The sequence below is a fragment of the Ixodes scapularis genome, unplaced genomic scaffold, assembly GCF_016920785.2.
Source record: "Ixodes scapularis isolate PalLabHiFi unplaced genomic scaffold, ASM1692078v2 PGA_scaffold0__279_contigs__length_252992795, whole genome shotgun sequence".
NCBI classification, from domain to species: domain Eukaryota; kingdom Metazoa; phylum Arthropoda; class Arachnida; order Ixodida; family Ixodidae; genus Ixodes; species Ixodes scapularis.
The window spans coordinates 21,436,550-21,462,602 of record NW_024609835.1 but is presented as its reverse complement, the minus strand read 5'-3'; the positions used below and the strand labels follow the sequence as shown (position 1 = coordinate 21,462,602).

At 43.8% G+C, this 26,053-nt stretch overlaps 1 protein-coding gene across 1 annotated transcript in view; it reads left to right on the top strand.

The window, feature by feature from the left end:
• Positions 1-22,667, top strand: part of LOC8032503 (zinc transporter ZIP10) — a 45,203-nt gene extending 22,536 nt beyond the window's left edge. The window contains exons 3-16 of the mRNA XM_029993356.3: positions 852-1,047; positions 6,054-6,341; positions 6,847-6,952; positions 7,267-7,362; positions 7,435-8,124; positions 8,239-8,318; positions 9,646-9,808; positions 11,919-12,088; positions 13,745-13,939; positions 16,736-16,843; positions 17,493-17,574; positions 18,574-18,726; positions 20,735-20,922; positions 22,194-22,667. Of these exons, the coding sequence (XP_029849216.2) occupies positions 874-1,047; positions 6,054-6,341; positions 6,847-6,952; positions 7,267-7,362; positions 7,435-8,124; positions 8,239-8,318; positions 9,646-9,808; positions 11,919-12,088; positions 13,745-13,939; positions 16,736-16,843; positions 17,493-17,574; positions 18,574-18,726; positions 20,735-20,922; positions 22,194-22,322 (2,622 nt within the window). The 5' untranslated portion in view covers positions 852-873 and the 3' untranslated portion in view covers positions 22,323-22,667. The remainder of the gene's footprint in view (positions 1-851; positions 1,048-6,053; positions 6,342-6,846; positions 6,953-7,266; positions 7,363-7,434; positions 8,125-8,238; positions 8,319-9,645; positions 9,809-11,918; positions 12,089-13,744; positions 13,940-16,735; positions 16,844-17,492; positions 17,575-18,573; positions 18,727-20,734; positions 20,923-22,193) is intronic.
• Positions 22,668-26,053: the final 3,386 nt, after the last annotated feature.

The window sequence follows — 26,053 nt, the reverse complement described above, 5'->3', positions numbered from 1 at the left end:
ATCCTGGTTCAGGTTACTTTTTACTAGGGCTGGAAAATTGATCGATTAACCTACCGATTAGTCGGTTAATGCTTTAATCGCGATTAAATGTTTTAACCCGTTAATAGGTAAAATTTTGACGGACCAAAAAAAAAGTAAAAATTGAGCTCTTCCGGCTCACATACGTGGGCAAGCATGTATACACCTGTATGAGGGCAAACCTCAGGTCAAATGTTGTAATAAAGTAAACTATTGGCAAGATTTGTAACTCCAGACGAGTGCAGAAGGTTACCCGTGTCCCGGCCAGTTCATCGCCGTTCGAGTTTCTGTTTATCGCAGCAGAGACTCTTGCGAAACGATCAAAGAAGGCTACTCTTGCTGGAGAATATAAAATAATTTCTTTGCCGCGTCTAGCTGAGGTAACAGCCTGTGATTCTGAGTGTCTGAATTGTTCTTTACTACGCCCCGAGACTAATTCGTAATCTAAGATGTATATTTCGTCTTCTACCACATATTCAGGAAATGCAATCAAAATATATGAATTCCGAGTTTCGTATTGTTATCCTTAAAAAAACGAGACCTTTTAATCGATTAATTATTCGATTAAAGGGTGGCGATTAATCGGGTTGAAACTCTTGATTGACTTCCAGCCCTACTTTATTCTCTTTATGCCAGAAACATATTTCATATCATTACAGTTTACTCTAGGAGCACTTTTGCTGTAGTAAATTCTAGCAAGTTTGTTCTTTTTATTCAACTACACAATTTTCTTGCCAAATTCGCTGTAATAATTAATGTTTTTAGATGAGCTATTTTAAACGATCTACCCTCTCAGACTGACATATATGTTTTTTCAATGTCCGTTTCAACAGGAGTTTTGAGAAAGCAGTCACAATGGCCAAAAGAACGAGGCTCGCGCCCCTGCTGCTGGCGGTGGCTGCGGCGTCTGGGCTGCTCCAGCAATGCACGGCTGACAGAACCCAAGAAAACATTGATGCGTTCGCGAAGAGCATACAGAACAAGATCCACTGCACGCCAACGGGACTCAGCGCGTACGATTGTATCGAGGTAAGCCATCGGTTCGCTCCCCTCAAAGTCGAGCTAATGAACGCCAAACTACCGAGAAACGCGTTAAGAATGATTAACCGACAACCGCACATCCCTCGCTTCTTCTGGCCTCCTTGTTCCCTGACGTTTTCCTGCAACTGAAGCTTGCGATGTCAATTATAGCCAGGCTTCACTTGCAGGACGGTTTGCATCAAACGGTAACGAAATGTCGGCCACAAACGAGAATAAAGCTGGAAAAGGTAGTAAAACTCAGTAGTAGGTGAAAAAAAATCCTTATGCTCCATTAGTTTTAGTCTAGCATGTAGATCGGTTAGAATTAATATATAGTTCCGCCACCTGTGTGGTGTACATTCGTGGACAACGTAAGTTGCAACAAGAGACGACCGAAACAGACCAGTGGCGTAGCCTCGACGTAAAACATCGATCTAGAAATGCGATATTGCATCTGGACGAGAGTGCCGTGGCCACTGCTATCTGACTCATCCTGCTACTTCCCCGCGTTTAGGGCCGGTAAAGTAACTCGAGTTCACTCTTTACTACCACGTACCCATGCTTGTCGCCTTCATTATCTGTGCGCGTGGTCGCCGTGCCATTGAAATAATTGTTTCAATGACTGTATAGACAAGAAGGATAATAACTATTCTTCGCTTCATTCGAGGTCCGGGCGCAGCCCATGAAACCAATCAGACAGCGTCAAAAGTGCACCGTCATGGTGTTCATCATGTTTCTACACGTGTTCCATCATCGCTGAAGCGATCATAAACAGAAAAGGAACAGTGACTGGAGCTTTTCACGCTGTTTGCTTGGCTTCATTAGCTCGCGGATGCGTCTGGACTTATGCTGAAACAAAGTATAGAGTGTATTCATATGACGTCAGACTGTCTTTTAATGTCCAGTCACTACACACAAGCATGGCCGCCGAAGGCAAAAGCGGTTACCCGATTGGCGGGTTTGCTTTGCCGTTTTTATTTTTCTCAAAGCTCACTGCTAGCTTTATCGTTTGGTGGCCATGTTTGTGGGCGATGACTCAGCACGTGAATAGACCCTATAGAAACGTACCCAGTAGCAGCTCGTGCGCAGAAACAACGCACATTTACTAAGCATGCTCAGACTGAGTTCGATAGCATGGTCGACCGCAATCTTGTCCGTATTCTATCTCTCGCTTTGGGTCGGAGGTGCAATAGGGGACAGCGGGGTTTGGGCCTAAAGTCCCCAGATAAGAGCTTCCTACAAGTAGCGACATTCTTTTAAACGACAACCGCGTGAGGGTACAGGTTTTAGGAAGCGAATAGCGGCACACAGTGGTAGTTTGAGCTGAATGCCGCCATTTTGTTCCAGCAGAATGTGCTCTGTCATTTGTAGTGGTTGTCGTTACTTGTAATATGAAGTATCGAGGGACTTTATTTGGACCGCCAGCGGGGCGCCGCGAAGCGGCGTGTACGGGTGGGCCGGGTAGGTTAATATATTTTTAATGAGCCATCCGCACACTCACCGCGAGAAAACTGAAAAAGGTGGATGGGGGAGGGGGGGGGGGGCGGTTAACACGCGACCCTGTGATACACCCACTGTCCCCCATTGCGCCTCCAAAAAGTGCGACCCCTCGTTCTTGGTTCGACTTCTCTTTTGGGGGAAGCGCGTCCTATATCTTTCGGTCCAACGTCAGTGATGGTTCCGTTACTAAGGATTTTATCTCGCAAATGCACTGAAATGGTCCAGAAAGCGTACTCACTGGGTTGTGCACTCTCATCTTGATGAGGGCGCCTCTTGCTGCTGAAATGGCATTTCGAGTGCCGGTATCTCTCCCAGTTTCACTTCCCATTCTGAGTTATTTTCGAGGTCTTTACCAGTCGCCCGCGGACACTTTTGAGTCGGCGTAGGAAGAGCGTTGGAGCTCTGCCGCCGCTCCCGCGCTTGCCCCAACTTGGTAGTCCAAGCAGGCATACCGACCTTACAACACCCACCGATTTAACACTGCAGTTGAGCTGCTACAGCCGAGGTCGCTTCCCGATGAGTACGCGCGACGCCGCCGCGAGAGGCGCGCGGATTGGCATTGAGTTAGATTTGCTGGGTACCCATAAGCCAATATGACGAATTAAGCAGCCTATAAGACGCAACGTCATGAACTTCGTTCTATCTTTGTTCTTGTGCTGCCAGCACCTCAGCCAATCGGGCGCAGTGACCTCACTATTTTTAACTGTTCGCGTTTGTATGACTCCTGTCCTTGGAGTGCGCTTTGACATTTATTGAGAAGTCCGCAGAGCCGGAAGAGCGCGCAGTACAGTGCTTTAACATAATCAGGATTAATCGCGGAGGTGCTGGAACTAGGCGGACCGAGCGTCCATCTCAATGCATCGCCAGCCACGCAGACGCTGGCGTCGAAATACTCCCCAGACATTTTTCTGCTTCACCCTTAGTTCCCGAGCTTCGCAACTGTCTCATAAATTTGTCTTAGTGATATATTATTTCGGTCGTTGCACCATCGTTACAGCTTACTTTGTCCGCAAGTATACATAGCGCAGATGCTGAGTTTGTATTCATGTGTGTTGCTTTTTGTATGGCACATTTTGGAAAGTAAACAATCCCATATAATAATTTGTAAACATAAATTTTAGTGAATACTACAACGTTTCACGATACTGCTTGTTCTACGGTGCGACTTTTGTATGTCCCAACCCGGTCTGGAGAGTCCCCGAGACGTGTCTCCGACTGGTATGTTTACTATATATTTATATTTCTTTTTCTATTATGTTGTTGACGTTCCAGATTTGTAATATGCGAATCACTTTCATTCCGTGAATGGAAATGCCGCGGAGATTAACAGCGCTTTGGTGCGGGGGCTAGGCGAAACTTTTGCATATATTCGCTTTTCCTCGCCGGCGCGCTTTCATTCAAGCCGAATAGGTGGCTCCGGGGCAAGGCGCCGGCAATTGAAACTAGAAGTGGAGGGTTCGAATCCCGGCCAAGTTGCCCGTAATCTGACAGATGTTAAGTGTGGAGAAGACTCCTTGTGACCGACGTTCCGGTTCGTGTGAAGATATATTCAGGCGGTTGAAATTAATCCTTGGTCCTCCGCCGGGGCGTGCCAGATTGCCTTTGTTGGTTTGGCAAGTAAAAAATGTTCGGCTTCTCCATCCAGCCACCACGGTTACGAAAACTCGCACTATTACCCAGCGACTGTTGTGACGTACTTTTGTTGTTATTCTATGTAGACTGGAAAGTATGGGAGGTATTCGCAACTTCAAAGAAGGCAACGCCACTCGGCAAAAAGTACGCGAAGCAGAGAAGCAGGGAGCTATCGCCCATCCCAGTGTGCAACAGACACTGTGCAGCCGGGCGGCGAAAATGTGGAACAAAGAAGGGGGCGCGGAATAAATATACTGCCACGCGCGCAGCTGGCCAAGTAGGCAACGCACCCGTGGCCTAACCGCTATCGTGCTTGCCTCCCACGCGGAAAGCCGGGGCTCGATGCCTGGCCGCGGATACACCTTTTAGGGGCGACGCTCCTTAAGGTCTAGCCTTGCCCGGCGTCCGTGCTCACATCGATTGCCATCTCATCTGTCTTCTTAAAAAAAAAAAAATGTTTGCGCAGTCAACAGGATTCGAACCTGTGCGGGGAGACCCCAATAGATTTCTAGTCCATCGCCTTAACCACTCGGCCACGACTGCGGGACGAGTATAGGGCGCTCTGAGATGTGGTTGTAACTCAGGAGCTGGGGATGTCATGGATGAAACGTTGCATGTAGCCGCTCAACATCTATACAGGAGAGGGCGCTGCGGTCAAATGCGTATATAATCGCATTAAACTTTGCATGCAATGGCTCAACGTTTGTAGACGAGAGGGCGCTGCGGTCAAACGCTCAAATGCGTATATAGCCTCGTTCCATACCACACATTCTTTCTGACATCGACCGTTGACTTAAGCGGTGGAGATGCGTTCCCACGGCTTCTAGCGGATCCAAGCTGATCCGTTAGAAGAACCACTGGCTCTGCATTTCACCGACCATGAAGCAGTAATAATGAAGTCGAAACGTAACCCGAAACTCAGCATTACCTATGAGCAATAAAAAAAAAAGTGCACCATCAGCACTCCCTATGAACAATAAAATTAGTATCATCAGAGCTTCGCCCCAATCAACATCATTCACCACGTGTAGATGCGGTCATATTTGGTGCTTCTGTAAGGTCAGTGTCAGGTAAATTCGAGAACCCTATTGCTTATTCGAGGTTTACAATGTTTTACGGGCCGAACCTTCTACGCCGATTGTTACAGAAACCCACGCGTCTACATAAGGGGCTCCGCGTGGAGAGCCGGGGTCAGTTTCGCACTCTAAAAAAAACAACAAAAAAACACCCCTTGCCACATATACGACACCCCAAAACTTTAGTGGATGTTCAGCCCACTGCCGTTTTACCAGCGGCTTGATAGCCGAGTTGTACAACTTATTAAAGTAGCTAATGTAAGTATGACTGACTGCAAAAAAGTTATAGGGTTTTCCTGGCTCAACTGCAAAACCTGTGTTGTTTTTTTCTGTAGACTTTGATACGTACTGTAGCTGTTTATTATGTTAAATCGCACCTTCATCAAACCTCTCGCAAAAATAGGGGCCGTCAGTTCGACGTCAGCGTGCCTGCTGTACGTCGAGCTGAAGTTTTGGGGTGTCGCATATGTGACAAGGGGTGTAAAAATATACCCTTTGTTTCTTAAAATGCGCCCCAGCGCTCGAACTTGCTGTTTTGCCGACATCGATGCGTCCGACACTAACCTTTTTCCTCTTTTGTTTTGGGAAAAAGTTCGTCCCATTAAAGGTTCAGTTCCTTTAGTTATTCGCCGCCTCATCATTTGTCATTCGTGACACTACACCGTTGGTGTCCCGATTAGGACGCTAAGCATACCGATGTGAAACGCGTCGTTCCAGGCGCCGTGCCAGGTTAATAATAGTCACAGTCTGCGGGGGAAAAAAATCAATTTTCTTTCACGTCCGTTGATTTGCATGGCCTCCTTACAGTGTCTCTCCGCCCAAAACGTGCTTCGCAACGTGCCGTGGGAAAACAAGAACACCTCTCGGCATCCATCCGTTCGGGAGCTCGAGCAGCTGAGCGTGGTGGTCCTTCACCGCTTGTCCAACATGATGAAGGCCTGCACGACGGAATCCGATTGCAGCAGCTACCAGCAATGCCTGTCGTCTCTGCTGAAGCGTGTCACGCCCCGGAGCAAGCCGCCTCAGCTTCTACTCAGGTTTGAGGACATGCTACGACACATTAAGGGCATCTACATGGCGGACTCTCCAATAAAGGTTTGTATACCGTTTATTTATCGCTATTTTTACTGTAGTTAAAACAAGCCACCTCGGTGGTTCCGAGGTAGGCCGATTCCTCATCTGGCGGGTTTGAATCCCGGCTGAGGTACCCATAGTCTGACAAAGGTTTCTTGCAGGGAAGGCGCCGTGTAACCGTCAAAGATCACCAGGTGGTCGAAACTAATCCTTACTCCTCGGCTCGGGCGTGCCAGATGTCTTTTGGTTTGGCATGTAAATCCGCCAAATATAACTTTAGATTAAAACACCCCTAGTGTTATAGTTTCGTTTGTTCTTCGATTACTCATGCAAAAATAGATAACGACGGAATATTTGTGCTACGTAACACCTTTTTGTAAGAAAAAATGCATTCGAGAAGAACATATAAATTAATCCACATTTTATTGTTTTTGTTTTCACCAAGATATATTTTTTGCATTATTCATACTTACTTGTATTTTTGTTTGTATTATTCTATCAGTAATGCTTGTTTATATTTGGACAGTGTTTTACGGCAGAGGAGATTCTGGCGGAGGTGGGGCCATTTGAGAGCACTCCGGAGGTATTTGTGGAAAAGCTCTCGCTTGAGGTGGTGAAGAACCTTCTCAACGGTGAGTTTAGATGTCGGAATCTTTCGGTTGAAGTCCTTGATTTTGCTCGTGAAAGTCTTGCATATCAAGGATATGCAGACGAGCTTGTAAACGAGACGCATACTGTCATTTATCCTGAGGCGACGTTTGGAAAACGTAAATACTCTGGCAACGTGAAAAGAAGACATTTGACGCGATAACTTTTATTTTGTTGAAGCTGTTACACATTGCACTATAGTGAGCGCAAGGGACCTAAATATAATTATTTCTGTTCAGTACGTATGCCTAGGTTGCACTTCACACTTCATAATCGTCAAGTATGAATTTACTTTCAGGAAGGTGCATTGAAGTCGGTGATGCCGTAACTGACTTTCTGGAAGATTTGTTCAAGCGTTATGGAGACAACAGTACAGAAGTGATTACACAGCAAGGTATGTGAGATATCTGAAACATACTAGAAGACATATAAGTACATTCGTTGCATAATTTTGGTCCTGCTTCAGGGCTGGAGCGCTTGTTGAAACGTCTTCGAGTGGCATCTCAAGACATTGGTCACGACCACGAACATTCTCATGACCACAGCCATGATGGACATAGCCATGAAGGAAGCGAAGGTGGGGAGGATCCAAAACACGCCCATCATCACGAGCATGATCATAAAAATGAATCTGTATATGAACATGAACACGAACACGATCACAAACATGAAGGGTCACACGAACAGGATCATGAACTCGGTCACAAACACGACGGCTCACGGGAAGGTGATCACAAGCAGGAACATAAACTAAGAACTGGCCATGGCCACGAACAAGAACATGATCATGATCATGATCACAGTGACGATCACGTATCCACACATTCCACCCATGACCACACACGTAACGATCAACAACATTCTAGTGACGATCATACCCACAGTCATGACCATGACCATGATCACGACCACGACGATCACTCGGATCATGACCACCAACCGGAGAACAAATCGCTAGACAAGACAACGGCTAGTGCGTCATATGGAAGCTCCACATCATACACCTCTCCAAGCATTGTCAACCCAGCAACGTCTGAGGGGTTCGAGGAGTTCCACACGCAAGCCAGCGATAACCATGACCATTCGGGCCATGATCACGATCATCTCGAATCGCCGAGGGCTGAAGGGCGCCTCTACGAAGGACATGGTCCTCATGGTGAGCATCAGCAGGTTGGAAAGGACTGCAATTTTCTCAGTGGCTAACGCGCTATACTAGATTTCTGTTCCGCACATGATCAATTAACATTTACCCGCAACTTTTTATGTTTAGGCAAAGCTCGGAAAAGGCGAAACGTGCCTTTGGAGCCAAGTGATCACGAAAGCCACAAGCACAATAGCTCCGCGTCCAAGGTATGTGATTTATATTTTAGAAATGATTCTTCGTATAGATGCAGTCACGCTCGTGGTTTCCTATGTTGTAGGTAAAAAGAAGTAAAATATCGGAAAAAGGGGAAATACTCTAGAGAATAAACTTAAATGTTTATTTTGTGTACAATGTTCTTTCGATGCACAAATATTTTCCGCCTTTAGCACGTCAGCCTAACTTAATTTTCAACTTCATATTATGTTTGAACACGCGCTCACTGGGCATCATGCATTAAATGTGTTACAGGTCACACATATCTTGTGTAAGTACCAAACTCTATGCATGTATATTTTCACGCAGTTACAAACAAAAATAGAACTTGTAATAAATTTGAACTTCCAGTCTTATAATGCATGAAAGACAGTTTTTAAGGTGCGATTGGTTAAAAGTGTTTAGAGGACTTCAAACAGTCGTTTCGGGGGAGTGGAAAACCTTTATTTTTATCAATTTCCCGCTACATTGACTGACAAACTGAGTGCATCTCTCACGTGACGTCGATTTCCCCGCTAAATTTAGCGGACAAACTGAAGGTGTTTAGTTCACGGGATATCAATTTCTTCGACTAGTTTAAATGGGAATCTAATTTGGGGCATAGGTCAACTGGCATCAGGTCGCGCGAAGTCAATTTCTTACAAAATGTAGGGGGAAAACTAAATTGCTGTACAAGTGTCGTGGCGTCAATTCAAATCCCATCAAATTTTCGTTAAATTTAGCGGGAAAAGTGACCATCTCAATGTGAAGTTGATTCTCTCGCTATATTTAGCAGAGAAATTAATTGGTGTTTAGGTTACAAGACGTGAATTTTGCCCCTATATTTATCGGGGAAACTGAATTGGTGTGTAGATCACGTGACGTCAGGTCACATGGCAGTATTGGCATCGCGTAACCAAAGCACCAATTAATTTTTCTCCTTAAATTTAGAGAGAAATACTCGAGCGGACGGACGGACAAGACTTAGGGATTGGGTGTACCGATAAAAAGCATTTCGTGTTTTAAAATAAAAAAATAAGCCAAAGTTCAATCACCCGGAGAAAAAAATGTTCGCACAAAAATTTCTTATATATTTTTTTTTTCAGTTTCATTGCTCGCAATTCTAGACCCCAAAAAATTTCTAGAAAAAGATCACGGAATCAGCAACATTAGCTTCGACGGTAATGCAAAGATGACGTTTAGTGGTTCAGCGAGTCGTGGCTCTGCAATAATAATCTTATTCTGTAGACAGAACTCATTAACTCGATTAAAATTACTGTACGACTATAGTACAATAATTTTGGAACATTTTAAATAGCAACATCTTTATGTGCTTTTCAGTGTTGGACTACCCGCGAGCTCATCAGGAAGTTTGGCCAGGCTGGGAATGGCACTATCAGCAAGCACGAGTTTTTCCAACTCTGTCCCGCACTCATTCAGCAGGCTGTAACCGACGTGTGCAGGCAGAGCTTCAAGGCGTCCCGGCGACCCACCAACGCCGAATGTAACTACTTGTAATACTATAGAAGGGACGTATAAGCTAGTCGAGTTGGTTTCGATTACAGAGTGAACAATACAGCGCACAAAAAGACAGGGACAGAGAAAAGAACGCTCTACTGTTCCTTATGTCACGTGTAATACGTCGTTTTTAACGCGAAAGCATTAACCGCCCCACAGAGTCGACATCGTTAGCCGCGCCCAACGGCAGATAAATTCCCAAAGCCGCGATCTGAGGCATTCCAGTATTGAAACCGAGCAAAAAGCCACGCAAAACGGCAGTAAGGAATATGGAGCCGCCGCGCCTCAGTTTCAATTAGCGCCACAACATGGCGCCGCGTGCCCGCGTCGGAGCAGAAACTGCAGAGGCGCCGAGAGCACCGAGAGGATCAGAAGCGGCCGCGGCGCCAAGAACGACATTCATGCTTTCGCATTCACAACTCATAAGAAGTGCTTAGGATTTACCTCGAGTTTTTTTTTTTTCTGTATGACGAATACCTCTTAGCTGGTCTAGCCATGGTGACTATCTTTGCCAGTGAGCGCAGCCTGGCAAGCTCCAGGTTCTGTACCGCATTGGCTCAATACCGGGAGGGCTTGCTGCAGTCATAATTAAGAAATAAAACCTTGAGACTCATATTTGGACTCTATTTCAGTACTTGCTGCAGTGTTGGCGCTAGCGGGTTAGAAGTAACGACGTTACCGCTAAAGCGTTACTTTTCTTGGTAACGGGTAACGTACTCGTTACGTTTTCAAAAGAGTAACGGGTAACGCACTTACTTTACTGATTTCGAGCAACGGGTAACGTAGTTACGTTACTCGTTACATAATCTCTCTGAAACATAAAAAGAAAAATCGAACCTCCGTTCCTTTTAGACGCGAAGTTAGGTAAATTGCTGAATTTTTTTGCGTTTTTTCTTGCGTTTTGTCTGGTGAGCATTTAGGTGAAACCGTAGGAGAGATGAGATAATTATGTTCATTTTCTGCATGGACATAATGCTTCTTAAAATATGGCACTTATGGATACGTTTAACGTCGAAACAGTAAAACGTCGTAATTCATAACTTAAACCGTACCGAAGGGAAACAAAATTAATTATTTGTTTAAACACGAAAGAGCTGAATACAATCTTACAAAATACGTCCAGTGATATGCTTGAAAATAAACTTCCTGGCAGCCTGAAACTGGCAGCCGGCGTCGCTTGGAACCTTAGCTGAATCTCTTAGCTCCTGATCGACTGCTGCTCCCAGGCTTCGAGTCGGGTCTTACTGAAGTTATCCTTAGCGGCATGAACAACTTTCATGAAATGTCCGCATAAATAAATTATCTGTTTTCGCAGTATCGTTCGAAGAAGCTATTATTTATAGATATAGTTGAAGCACAGAAATACTGCCATAAAAACCTATCTGCAATCATTCATTTTATCTTGAATACAGCTCTAATATACTTAAGACTTTTCCTGCTTAATGCTGCGATTATTCATTAGCAAGTATTTTGTGTGTTTTATCAGGAAGCTGACGGGAGCGTCTTTTCTTGTTGTGGCACGTAGTCTCATATGACGTGCGATGCTGCACCCTCAAAAGTCCCTTGTTGCTTGCTGTCCCGCGCTGAGCACAAAGCTCAAACGAGCGGTCTCGGTTCTCATGTTTTTTTGATCGTAACGTTATTTAATATTTCAATCCCATATCCCAGAACCAATTACGGATTTCAAATGCTCCAGTATACTGTACCATCTACCATTAATGAACTCTTTAAAAACAATATCCACATAGAGAATATGTCAAATAACCAAATTAGACCAACTAGTGTATTTTAACAACAAATATTCTTTTAAAAGGTATGTACTGTTCATCATATCAAAAGCTGCATTATGTTCTCTAGGTTTTTTTTCTTTTCTTGTTTTTCGCAAATGCCGAGTAATCTGCCCAAGTTTGTATGGGAGGCAGGGATCTACCAAGCTACGCAATGTAGCAGTTTTTCCTTGTCTCCTTCTCCAAACCGGAGTGAATGAAGATAAATTGAATTGAAGTGAACTTCCTCTGATGTGTACTTGGAGCACGAGAACAACTTATTGCGTCTACTGTAGCACTAAATTAACTATACCGCTGTCCTCCTTCCAGTGTACGGGTATGGCACGCTGGCCGTGTTCATCATCAGTCTGTGCTCTCTGGTGGGCGTCTTGCTGTTGCCATGCTTGGCCAGATACGCATATTACTACATCATGATGGGATTCATCGGCCTTTCTTTCGGCACCATGACGGGTGATGCCATGCTTCATCTTATACCACAGGCAAGACATTTCTTCACAATAATTTAGTGGAGTCACCTGATCGCTGGTCATTCGCCAATGGGGTCATTGACCAAACTTCGTTTGCTATTTAAACTTCATTCATACTGATCGCAGATGGGCAAACAAAAACTTACCGATTTTTCGCTTGAGCAAGGAGACTTCGTGTTTAATGCCAGAATTTACTTTTTAGTGTTTACATAGATGCAATTACCAGGGGATATAAATGCTTCTTTAGTAAAACTTCGTCAACACCAAATTTTTCCTTGCACACTCGTTTTGCGTTTTATAAAATTGTAAGCTTTTTTTTTTGCTTTGACAAGCTTGGAATGATCGTGGGATACCAAGTACAAAGGTATCTGGTCTGGCATGCTTCTTCTCAATTGTAAACTTTATGTCTCCCGAAAGAGTAACATGAAAATGAATGGTGTGTTCATTAATGCAAAATGTTATAAATTATCATGCGTAAATAACGTAAAAAAAAAAGTGACTGAATAATGACAAAGGGACAACAAGCCGAGAGAAATAAACTGACAAAAAATGAACAAGAAACGAAAGCGATCAGTATGCACAAAGACATTTAAGCATGGTCTCTTCTTCCTTCGTGTTAACTAGTCTTCGAATACAGGTTTAACCTACATGCCTCCTGTTTATTTTAGGCGTATGTTCTCGGCTGTCAAGTTTACTTCTAGACCCGACTACCCGGTAGCAGTGATACTTCATATAAAATAAGGCACTAGGCTCGTTCTATTTACCTGCACTTCATGCAACTGTACAGAAAAGTGTGGCGCAGTGTATTCCCTATGTGTCTATTGAGATACTATTGCAAATATACCACCCTGCAGTTTTCTGCACCGGTGCAGGAGGTACAAGTAAATCGAAGTAGCGTACTGTACAGTAGTCATTTGCAGGTTCCTACAAAACAGGAACAGAACTTCGTTTTTAGTTCCTTCTGAGTTTTTGAACGAGTTCCCGTTTCAACTTCCAGTGACTCAAAAAAGGACACGCTTCTGTTACATTTCTAAGATGGTAAGAAGTGGTTACCTTCGCATTAACTGAAGAGCGGGTTGGTAACATTGACTGGCAACAGAAAGAATAAAACACACTCGGGGCAAGGGACGACGAACATTTCTTTTAAAAATGAACTGAACCTTGTCCTGAGTTTGTTTTATACTGCCTGTTGCCAGTCAATGGTTAAATTAACGTGCGTATTGGTATCAAATACTATGCGGGATAATGCGTAAACAAATAAAGCAAGCAAGTGAAAATTTTTACGTCGAACTACGTTTCGAGTCGCCGAGATCGCATTTCTTCGAGTTCTTTGTTTCCGACTGTCTCTCGGAGACTTCCTTATTTCTTGAAGTCGGAGCTTGAAACAGTCGCTAATAAAAGCCCATATGCCTGCTAAATATGGCCAAAGTTGATAATTGGAACCCCGTTCCTGCTATCATTCCCTCGAAAACGTAACGAGCTTCCGTTCCAGTTTCCGTTCCGACGCAAAATGAGGCGGCGGCGTTCGTCCGTTTCTCCTAAATGGAACGCTTTGCAGGAACGGCGTTCCTTTGTAGGTCGTTCTGTATACTAGGTACGCTGCTGTGTAGTCGCTTTCGCGCTAATCTTAGCCCACGTTTCATCTCACGTTCGCTGTCATGGCTGCAGATCCTCGGCCTGCACAGCCATGACGCCGGAGATCACCAGGGTGGTCACCTACACCTCCATAGCCACGGTCACGACCACGGACACGGCGACGAAGAGGAACTCGTGCCTCCCTACTTCTGGAAGCAGCTGGGGCTCATCGGCGCCTTTTACGGCCTCTTCGTCTTCGAGGCACTCAGTGTCATCTTCACCAAAGAGGTACCGTCGTCTAAAGATTTACTTCCAGAGCCCTGTAACAAAATAGACGTATTTAAGTCACCCTAAGTGGGGAGAGTTCTATATACTTTCCAATCTGAAAACAAACATTCAGGAATCGCGTAACTGTATCCTAGTTATGTTATTGAGGTAACCTCTCTCCTGGGTTAAGTGCCCTTCGTTCTCAAAGTTGTGTTGCGAAATACTCGCGTTCACATTGATTTAATCCTAAGACTAGCGCTACGCGTATTGTAATAGCTTTAAACTCTCCCTGGCAGCACACGTGGTTCTACGGACGTCCCGAGGATGTCATGTGGACTTTCGTCTGTAATTTTTGCCGTTTGGGAGCTTCTGTGAACAGAGTACCAAAATGAGGCGCTATAGCTGCAATACGGTTCTCGCGTTAGAAATTGAACCATTGACCACCGATCGCGCCACACCTCGATGTCATGGCATATTCTCCGAGTAATGGGAAGTTAAATTGGCCACGTTTTGTGGGCATCGACGACCCTTACCAGGAACATATGTGCGTTGTTGTAGGCGTTACCACAAAAAAGTAACGAAATACGTTACTCTTTACTGGCAAATAAAACCAACGCGTTACCAATCTACTTTACCTCAATATAAATGGAACACGTTACCGTTAAAAAGTAACGCACGTTACATTTTTTTACTTTTTAAATTCTGAGTGAACACCATTTATTGTTTTGATGGAACACTATGTTTTAGCACAAATTGAATATAATAACTTTATTATTTTAACGGTTTCACCTAAATACGCACAAAAGAAAAACGTAAAAAAACGTAAAAAAAAACTCAAAAATTCACATGGCTTGACGACGGAAACACACAAAAAAAAAGATAAGTGCAATGTTTTTTTACGTCTTGAGTAGAAGAAGTAACGAGTAACGTAACTACGTTACACATTATTCGAAATAAGTTACTTAAGGGCGTCACCCGTTACTGTTTTGAAAGAAAAAAAGTAACGAGTACGAATTACTACGTTGCCGAAAAAAGCAACGCATTACCGCCAACACTGTAGTTGTGACAATGTAACTTTATTTATGAGTTGATTGCATGTCAACTCAACTTTGAATTTATGTAACGTCTCTGCTCGAACTTTAGTTAGTGGTTACGTATACGCTGTGTGGAGCATATTACTAAGCAGATAATCTTGCAAGCAGAGTAACCAGATATAGTTTAATTGCGTGGAAATGGAGAACAATGGGCTTTCCTGTTAGGTATTAAGGCAACTACTTGAGTTCCTCCTGGTGGAACAAGATATATCAAAGTAAACGCTTCATACTTAGGTCAATATTTGGACCTTTAAAGACACTTTAATTTTTAACCCGAGCGCCTTGACTCTAAAAGGCAGCGCTTTAAAAGGGCCATGAAACGATTTTTCTACCTTTGCCAAATACCACTTAGAATCACTTCCTACCGTTAATAAGGTAAAAAAAAAAGTTGCGATATTTTTGTTATTTTTTGTAGGCAATGGCAGTCGCCAAAAAAATTCGGTAAATATGAGCATCGTTCATTCCCTCAACTCAAAGTCAGAACAAGCGGCCAGGTGGCCTGGTGCTATCCTATGTCGCCAAAGTTAATGATAGACACGGGCTGTTATTGGCAAAGTATAAAACATCCGCTGAGCTCCAGGCATTGTTAGAGCTTGGCTATTCTTGTCACCGCAGTGGTTGGACGCGGTCCACTTCCCGAGTGTCCGCCGAGGCATTGAATGTTACGAGTCGAAGTCGAATGCTCACGGAGTTCTCGTGTCCAATCCCTGAGCCGCGCTGGACGGTTGTCAAACGGGTAGTTTCGATCTCACAATTACATCATCAAGCTTTGCAAAGGCAAGATTGATAGAAATAGTCCCCTTTTTTTCTCGTAATTTTACAGTGGCAAAGAAGCGTCTAAATCAGTGGCGGTGTCTACGAGTATACAGAGTGTCACAAAAAAAAAAATTAGTTTTTTTTTTTTTTTACTGCAAAAATGAACTATGCATCGCCGAACGCTCATTCTCCGGCCGAAGGTAGCTCTAGAGGTCACAACCAGATGCCAAAGTTTCAGTCCGATCTGATAACTTAATCAAAAGTTACAATTTATTTTTTGAAAATTTCAATGGGAAAATGGAGCCCATTTTTGCCCGCTTTCGGTTTCTGGTGCCATAGAGCCCCATGTATTTGAAAACTCCGTCGGCCGCCATTTTTCCATTGAAATTTTCAGAAAATCAGGCATAACGTTTAGGTATCGGATCGGGCTCAAACTTTGGCACCTGGTAGTTACCTGTAGTGCTACCTTTGGGCTTAGAATGAGCATTCGGCGACGAGTAGTTTATTTTTGCGGTAAAAAAAAAAACCCTGTAAATTTTTTTTTTGTCACACCCTGTAGTTGCGCCAGACTAGGCCTCTGCAAATTAATGAACATTCCAACCCGATATTGTTTCATGACCCCTTTAAGCGAAAATTCGCGCCTCAAGTACTAGGTGTGAGGCCACTCTCTGGGCGGTGTTTTCAGATCGTATTTTACAATGACACATGGAACGACGTAGCTTGGACCGTTGAGCGTGAGGCAATGTTTGTGTCCTTTCCTGAAGACTGCGTAATTCCATTCTTGAGGGCTCCTATCGGATCTTTACGAGGTGACTCCATGATCACCCAGTATTTATGCTGAATGTGCTATTTAACTTTGTTATAATAAGGCAAGCACGCAGAGTTTTCAAATGCATTACCTATTCACTTTGAAACTTGTCGACATTCGCTGCTAACAATTTTATGTGTCTTACTTTTTTTTCCGCAGAACGATCATGACGACCATGGTCACGGCCACAGTCACCTCCCGAAGAACATTCCGGACGAACTGCGCATGACCAAGGTCTCGCAAAAAACAGAGTCGAACATTGAGCTTGTGAGTGGGCTAATTGGAATTGAATGAATCATTCAGTTAATTTCCAGAACTGCCTTACCTTAGCACTGGAGGGCTGAGTGGTTGTTTGCACGATGCACAAGTTGTGATTGATTTTTGCCATCTTTGGAAGTCGGCTCTAGATACATGTGTGAAACGAAACCTCAGAACCGACGAGCTGTTATTGGCGAATATACCTATTTTTAGCATGTAAAGTTGTGCATGAAAGTTGGGCACATCCTACCATGGTAAACAATACTATGTACAATTGTATTCCTCTGATCTAGTACATTACGTGATTTCAGCTACTTTACTTTTTGTGTTCTCTAATAAATTCATTCTGCTCTGGTCGTCTTAAGTGCGCAATGGCACATTCTTATCTTGTTGGGTGAACAACCTTATAGACACATATAATTTATTTCTTCACCTTTTATCCACACCTAACATTAGAACGCGCTAGAAGGACACCAAACCAGTTTTGAACATATTGAGCCGTAGACTCAAAGTGTTAATTGATAAGAAAAATAATCGCTGTGCGAATTCGTTTGACCACGCAGTTTTTATTCCTGTTAAGTGATTCAGAGTTGTCGCACTCAGCATGCATATCATGCAGAACCAAACTTAACCTTTGTTCGTTGTTCTTACGTTTCAGGCCCAGACCCAAAGCACGAATTCGCTGGCAATTCAAGATAGTCCCCAAGCACCTGTTCTGAAGTCCAGTAGTGTTTGTTGCGGTGAGCCTATTTGGGATTCCACATATATTTTTTCTGCTATCGTAATCACTGGTCCATGACAGTACTAAATTGCGCCCAATATCTAAGAACACGGATGATGAAATATGTCTAGCTGCTGGTAGCGGTGACATCAAAATTAAATATCGGTAGAAAACGGATTCATATGTCATTTTGGGTACAGATAATGTTGGTACCTAGTATACCTTTTAAAATGCCCGCACCTGCGTTGCCACAGAGGGTTATATTTTCATTGGTACTTATGGTACATCAGTATTATTAAATATTTAAAATCACTACCTGCCGGGACAATAAGCTTTGTGTTGGATCCACGTTGCTCCAATACACCCCGCGTCTCTAAATGCAGCGATTTTTATATAGTTCGGTATTTGTTCGACACGCTCAAGAGGGTCCAGTAATCGCGTCCAAGTGTTCCATGAGAAAGTAAATGCTGAGGAAAATGTCTAATGGCATGGCCTAGAATAATTTCCCAGAGGAAACGCGTAAGTTGTTTAACGCCTTAAGCTGTACTTTTCAAGCTAGAGCAATAAATAATAAGCCAGGTTTGATGTCCTTTGTACACTTCAAGAAGTCTGCTTCAGTATGTTTATTTCACTACCGGTGCCCACGAGAACAAGTGTCATCACTATTTAAGAAACTATAGTGGGTGTCAGGTTAAGAGTTCAGGGCGAGGGAAAGGAAGGCTGGGGAGGAGGAAGCAGGCAGAATGCTTGAACGAGGGGGATGTTTCCTTCTCTACTCTACAGCAATCACCTGCTTCCTCGTTCCAGGACTTTCTTTCACTCGACCTGACGTCTTAACCTGTCACCGATCATAGAAACAAGAATATTGCCCTTAATTTACCCTGAAATACATTTCCGTACCTTCTTATGGGTGGCAATGAACGAACGTAGATTTCAGATGAAGTACAAAAGATGCACATCCATGGCTCTTTCTGACTTAGCTGCCTCAGTTGACAGGATGCCCGTTTTGCTCTCACAGGGATGTCAACGCTGGCGACGGTGGTAATCATCGGAGGCGCTATTCACAACGTGGCAGACGGCCTTGCCATCGGAGCCGCCTTTTCGTCGGGTCTCAAAGGGGGCCTGTCCACTTCAATTGCTGTCTTCTGCCACGAACTGCCCCACGAGTTCGGTGAGGAACATATATACAAATCTGAATTTATGTTCCCTTGACACACTCGGATGTCCCCAAGTACACGCTGCAATACGATTCATTGAGAAAAAAGTAATGTTAATTTTCGGTTAATCATTTTCATTAAGAAGTAAGGCGGTCTTTAACATTTTATGGGGGCGCATGCTCTTTGCTCTTCTTTCTAGTTAAACTGATTGAAGAAGGTGTATTCATAAGTGTTTGAAATGTATTGCGGTTCAGGAGCTTTTCAGAGTGTGTGCTTATAAATATAGGGTGTCCCAAGTCACCAGGCTCGATCTAGAATAAAAATTGACGCCTGCACGTAGCAATCTAAACGTTTCGTCAGAGGTGTCTATCACAGGTCGTTTTTTTTTCTTGTAAAATTACAAAGCATAGCTCCCTCTCTGTAAAACATAGGTCTAAAAACTTGTCAGGGTAAACGGCGGACGGCGTCCCAGACAACCAAGTCGAGTTGCGGGGTGTGTTTGGCGCGTGTATTGATAGATGGCATCGGGAGCAGCGTCCGAAGGTGTAACCGACCAGTGAAAGAAAGCAGACGGCACGCGAACGAAATCCGTTGGCAGCAGAAGCGCCGTCGTTATGCGAACGCGTTTTTTTTTCACTTTAAGTTTAGCTTTTATTGTCCTCGTTTCTTTTTTAACCAAAGGTACATTAAAAAAAAATTGTGTTCAATTTAATAAACCACGATGGTCGCGAGCAGTCTGGATAAGGAGGTTGCGCCATCTCTCAACCCGAGCGCCAAACCCGCTCCGCTACTCGACTTGGTCGTCTGCGTCGCCGCCCGCCGTAGACCCTGGCACGTTTCTTGGCCCTGTGTTTTGTTCTGGTTAAAACGCGTCCAACACGAAACCACAAAACGCGAAACGCGTCAAAATGGAGCTCTTTTACGGAGTATTGTAAAATGCTGCCCTGCGTTGTCCTCAGTGGCTTTAGATGATGCTTAGCAAGTTTCTAATTAAAGCCAAATGTCTATTTTTACATATCAAAATTTAATTAACAAATGTTGCCTACCTAGCCGACTGATCGTTACGATAGCTCCTATGCTTGTCCCCCTGGCTGTAAACGCACCTGCATAAACTATAAGTGCTGCTTTCCCGGTTCTTTTTTTCAAACAAGTCTGTAAAGCGTAACAAAATAACATCATATATAACAAAATCGTCCAAGATCCAATAGCCAAGAGAGCCAATGATAAAACGTATTAGATGCATGATTGAGATCCTGGAAACACATGAGTAACGGACTGGTGTCCTCAGGATGTAGAAATACAAAATAAGAAGTGTTTCAGGTTAATTTTAAAGAAATTATTTTAAATATATGTTCGCTTCTTGTTTTGTCTGCCCTTCTTAAGAAATGACTACACGCAGTTATTCTACAAAACGTAGACACTGATTGATACTTACTGGAAAGGACCACGACCCAACGCTCCCCTGCCTACTTCTTGAGCTGGCCTTCAAAACAGCCGAGAGCCCGTAACGTGATACAATGTTTAGAAGCTAAATGTTTGAACTATATACTTCTCGTTGTTTGTTTTTGTTTTGTTTTATTCTGCTTCATTCTGCTTCATGAAAGAAAGCATTGTGCCGAAGTCCACCCATTTTTCATGTTAGTTACTAGTTCAAATACATTCCCCAAAGTTTGTTCGAAATGAAATAGTAACCGTCAGGAATGTATCCCCATTGCAATTCTTCCAAAATATTTCGACGCCAAAAAACGTGTCGGCCTTGTGATATACAAAAGTTGTCAAGCATCTACGAAGAACACTAAAATATTTCCTATTTTAACGTTGTTCCTACTGGAAACCTCAACGTTTCTGAAAGGAACTTAATTTCTTTGCGTATGTCATGGAGATAAGTCTCTTCGCGAAACGTCAGTGGTTAATTGAAAGCTACGGCCCTACGGGGAGGCCCCTTTTCAATTTCAAGGTTTAGTCTTGGGCACAACGATGAATGCGCAATATCCCAAAACGTCTTCTTTTGTTCTCTCGCAGGAGATTTCGTGGTGTTGATCTCGACGGGGCTGGGCTACAAGAAGGCCCTCTTTCTCAACTTCCTCTCGGCCCTGGCCGCCTTTGCGGGCCTCTACGCGGGCTTCCAAGTGGGCGAAAACATCGTCGCACGCAACTGGATCCTCACTGTCACCGCCGGCATCTTTCTTTACGTCTCGCTCGTGGACATGGTAGATACGTTCTCCCACTAATTTTCTTTTCTTTCTTTTTTTTTTTTTGGGGGGGGGGGTAGTATATTTACGCCCCTTCTCCCCCCCCCCCCCCCCCCCCGCCTCCCCCGAGCTTATGCTGAGATTCGATGTGCTGGAACACGATTCACCGGTCTGTCCTTATTTGCTTTGTACAAAGGAAAGGTTGACCGGTATTCCGATTTTGTAGTGGTCACGAATTTTCAGGGGCAGATGGAATAAACACTTTTTTTTTTTGGCCACAGAAAAAAAAAAAAAAAAAACAGAAAAAAACGGTGACACTGGACGTTGGCTTCTCGATTCCTCCGAGTGACCGCCAAGGTTGTGCTAAAAATGTTAGCTTCTTAAGGGGTCAGGGCTTTAAATGCATCCCTGGCCGTTTCTCTTTTAAATTTTGTTCCGTTGAGACAGCATGCTCTTCGTTGTGATTCCTCACGCCCATCCCATTTGATATACTGAGTAGAAGAGATTTATTTGACTAATCAACAAGAAGGTCGCGGGACAGTATGCATTCAGGATTTTCTGAAAGTGTACACTCATCGTTATAGCCCAAAGCTATCAGGCGCTGTTTGCGTCAAATGCGGCATGTGGTGTGACTCTCACATTTGTCGTTTTTTCCGTGATACCAGATCATCGAAATGTGACATGTACGGTTACCTCTGTACAGGAGAAATGCTGCCTGAGCACACTCTAGAATGCTTCCTTTATTTAGAGAAAAGTAAAGCCTCAGGTCCTCACTCCTAAACACTCCTGTGCGTTTTTTTTAACGTAAAGCCCTCGAAGCGCCAATGCTCGTAATCGACCGAGGAAGCTTGGGAAATGACGAAACTGGTAATATTTCTAGACCTATTAATGAAAGTTTTCCTGTGACACTAAGTGCAACGTTTCACTTGCTCACGTCATGCTTGATATCAAATTGCAGATTTCATTTTCAGGTGTGCACGTAATTGCGGCATTGATTTCCAAGGAGAGCGAATTACAGCGAACGACAAAGATAGTTCATAATCATTTATAATCATTTTATGATTGATGGTGACCATGATAAACTGTCTTCGTCGTTCGCCATAATTGACTCTCTGAGTGCTCTGCAGGAAAGTAGACTAACGGGAAGTGTACAGACAACTGCCCTTTTAACGCATTGTATGATTTCATCCCGAAGGTAACCTTTAGAATGCTACCTTAATAATCCATTACTTTATTTTGGTAATCAAGAATATTATGCTTCTTGTCTAATAAAAACAATAATTTTCCAGTTACCAGAGCTGAAGCAGTACAGAGGAAAGAGTCCCTTCAAGATGTTCATCGTGAAGAACATCGGAGTCCTCGCCGGCGTAGCGTTCATGTGCGTCATCGCCATCTACGAGGACAAGTTGAACATCTGAAATTCTTCTTGCCACCAGACTTTGTGAGAGAAATCAACGTGCGTGTTTGACTCTACGAGAAACCTCCGGCCACAGCTTTTAGTGATTATGGGCATGCAAGCCTTCCGGACATGATGATGGTTGCAGCTTTTGTGAAGTGACGGCAGCGAGAATAGCAGACTTTGCAAATATGACAAAGGCAGTGTGCACAACAGACAATGCGGCACTCCTTCGACTTTACGAATGTGTATCATAATAAATAATGTCTATATTTGTACATATACTAATCAGAAACAGTGGACGCTGCTGTGCTTATTTTTCGAGACGAACTTTGTGATAATAAAAGCTTGATGCGAGCTTGGTCAAGCTGGAATTGAGATGATCCGAAAGCAGCGAACCTGAAGACGGTAATATAAAATGAACTTTCTGTTGTTTACCTTGCTTGTGTCGTGAGCTGGTATGCAGGGTTAAAATCAGAGCCAAGGGAAGAACCACCGTGAATTGGCTTAGTATTCCCAAAAAACCTTTTAAGGAAAAGAGGTGCTTGTACTCTTGTGCGGAAAACTGTACACAACGTGTTACTTATGCGCTATATCGACTACTGTACGCCTACCATGGCCATTCTGAAGGGGTTGTCTCCCTTATCCGCGTTTTGATTGGCGAAATTGATATTTGCGCCAAGTCCTTTGGAGGGAAAGGAATCTTGCCATACGTGGCGAAATCAAAAGTCTCAGCGCGCAGAGGAAGGCATAAACAAATTTCGCAATAAAAAACAAAACTCGGAACAATAAAAAAAAAACCGACATGCACACACACTGTCTTAAAATTCAGCTACTGCTTTTATTTCACATTGTCACATTTATACAATCGTCAACCCTCCCCGAAGGTAACCATTCTCATCGCATGGAGGGTGCACGAGTGCATATTAGTGACAATGTGAAATAAGAGCGGTAGCTGTGTTTTGAGATTGTGTGTATGCTTGTCCGATATTTTCTGATTTGTTCCCAGTCTCGCTTTTTTTTTTTTTGTATCATGGAACTTATTCATTCCCTTGCCTGCGTTTTTTTCCACTTTAATCGATAGACCAATTTTCTAGAACAAAGCGCCGCTGCGGAGGCGCGGGATAACTGCGACAACCTGTACACAAACATTTCATACAAATAATGCAGATTGCCAAGAGACTGGCTTTTGTAGTGGGAATTCATACTTCCAATGCTCGTCCGGAGTAGACGACGTCGCCAGAGTAGTGCAACTTCCTATACCGCCCATAGGACCCGAACAGCTAAAACCTGGTGAAGTAGCTAGATACAAGAGCTTCCTACAAGTAGCGACATTCTTTGAAACGCCGACTGCACGACAGTGCTGGTTTTAGGAAGCGATTGGCAGCGCACAGCAGAAGACTGAACTGAATTACTTCGTTTTGTTCCAGTGGATTGTGCTTTGTTATTTGTATTGATTGCCGCTATTCGTAAAAAGAACTATCAAGGGTTTTAAAACCTTGGGAGTACGCAGCACCATTTGAATCCCCTGGTGCCCGGAGGGCCGTACGAAAGGCAAAATGTCGGTGCGGTGAAACAAAACCGAAAACGTAGGGCAGTGCAATTGTGTTTGGATGGATGGGCGATAGCTTGCGCCACCTAACCTAAAAATTGAAATTGTAGCTGTTTTGTTTTGTTTTTCCCCGGATTGCGTGTTGCTTTGCTAGGCTTGTGCTGCTTTGCTGCTGGTTTTCGCGTTTCAATGCTGATTAATGTCCGTTGAAACGCACAGGAGCAAGAACTGAAACACGAAAACTAGCAGCAAGCCGCAGAAGCCTAGCAAAGCAAGAAGAGTGACACATACACAAAAAATATGCAATGCTTGTTCCTTTACATCAATTGTTATTCCACAGGCAGTAGAAAATACATAGAAAATTTCTCACTATTTGACACACAAGAATCGAAGAATTGAATTACAGCAAAACAGGATAAAAACTTATGATTTTGTGTAATGAAGGTCATGGTATGCGACCTTGCAGAGACACTTCACTAAATTTATATAGAATGTCTCTAGGTTCGTGCTCGTTTTCGAGCTTCTTGCCGTATATCCACAAGCCTTGCGCCTTCCAGCCACAGGTGTGGAACATATAAAGAAAAGTTGAACTAATTGCTTGATTGGCCTTTCTATGTTTACATGGTTATGTGAAAACAGTGAGCATTGAATACTGTATTTCCTTTCAGAGAACGACCCTTCAAGTTGAATACTACGACCCTAAATACTGGTGTCTTCTCTGTGTTTATCTCGTCCTTGAGTTAAATTCCTCCTCGCTAATTTTAAAACATCTCGAATTTGATTACATAAGTAAAGACCGACGACAGTGTCTTGCAACTGAAGGAAACTAAGCAATGTGGTTAGAAAACAGAGCCCCTCTCCTTGCACTGGGTCTTCATCTTGAACATGTATTAGTTCTTGATCTTATTACTTAAAGTTAAGTGTGCGTCACTGCTGAACGAAATGGGAAACCAGTATGGATCGCTCCTCGCTTATTCTCAGTTGATCGAAAAATATTTAGGCTCATTTTTACTCCTCGCGAACAGACCCGTGAATCGCTTACAAAAGTCTCAAATAAACAACTCACTGCAACAAGTTTACCATCTTTTGATGTGTGCATGTGCTCGAACTTGATATTAGAGAAGTCTCCCGTTATTCGGCAATGACACATATTTATCGCTACGAGGGACTTGAACGAGGGGAATCGGAAACAATGATAGAGTTTGGTTTTGCGTTTTGAAACCGTTGCAGCTATTGACAAAATGAAACAATTAATATAAATTTCCACTAGCGACAGTTAGGTTCTGTTGGCACAAACATTTAATCAAAAACTGCAGCGAGAGGAGAAGGCCAAAAAACAGCCTACCTTTCATCCGTTGGAACTTGAAACCTCAAAACCATTTGAGTCCCGGCTTTCGGCAGTAGTTGTCATCTTACTTGGCGCAGCAGGTGGTGTGGGGATGACAAAAATTCACACACAATGACACGCACAATGTCGTAGGTGTGTGCTCCGCATAACGTTGTGAAGTGCGCCCGTTGCTTGATTGGATCAGTCACGTCGTTCGCTTGAAAATAAAACTGGAGACAACCGTACCACGATGTCCACGAAGTGCCGTTCGAGCCGCTAATCTCTTCTATGCGGCCGCTGAAGTCAGGTGCGCGGGCTGACACACTTGTGTCCGCTTGCGTTGTGGGGTTATCCACGGGGGTGGGAACTTGCTCGTCGCCCGTGTTTACTTCATAATTTCGTTCATTATCAGAACACGGCGAGCAACGCCAACATGGCGACAAACGCACTGCCCGAACAACGTCTTCACTTCGTCGTCTTTTGTCCTCTGCTCGCGACCGTCATTGGGCTGACTCCTTACACATAACACTTAACCAGATCAGAAAAACAACAAGTCTCCACCATAAAGAGAAGAAAACCGCGCTCGCACGAACGTGGCACAAACTTCTCACGGTGACGTACTCCCAGAAGCGCCACAGCTCACGGCTCGCGGGCTCGCATCTGTCGCTTGTTCTAATGCCCGAGTCCCACTAGAGCGACAAACTAAAACAAACGACAGCGACAAGCCTCAAACATGCAGCACACTCGCGATTGCACAATGGGCAGGTGTTTAGTCGTTCCGTGCGCGTGAGATAAGCACGAGTGGTTGGAAGCCCGCCAAAGATACCCTGGCGTGCAGATACTCGTGTTTGAGAATAGCCTCCTTTATTCTACA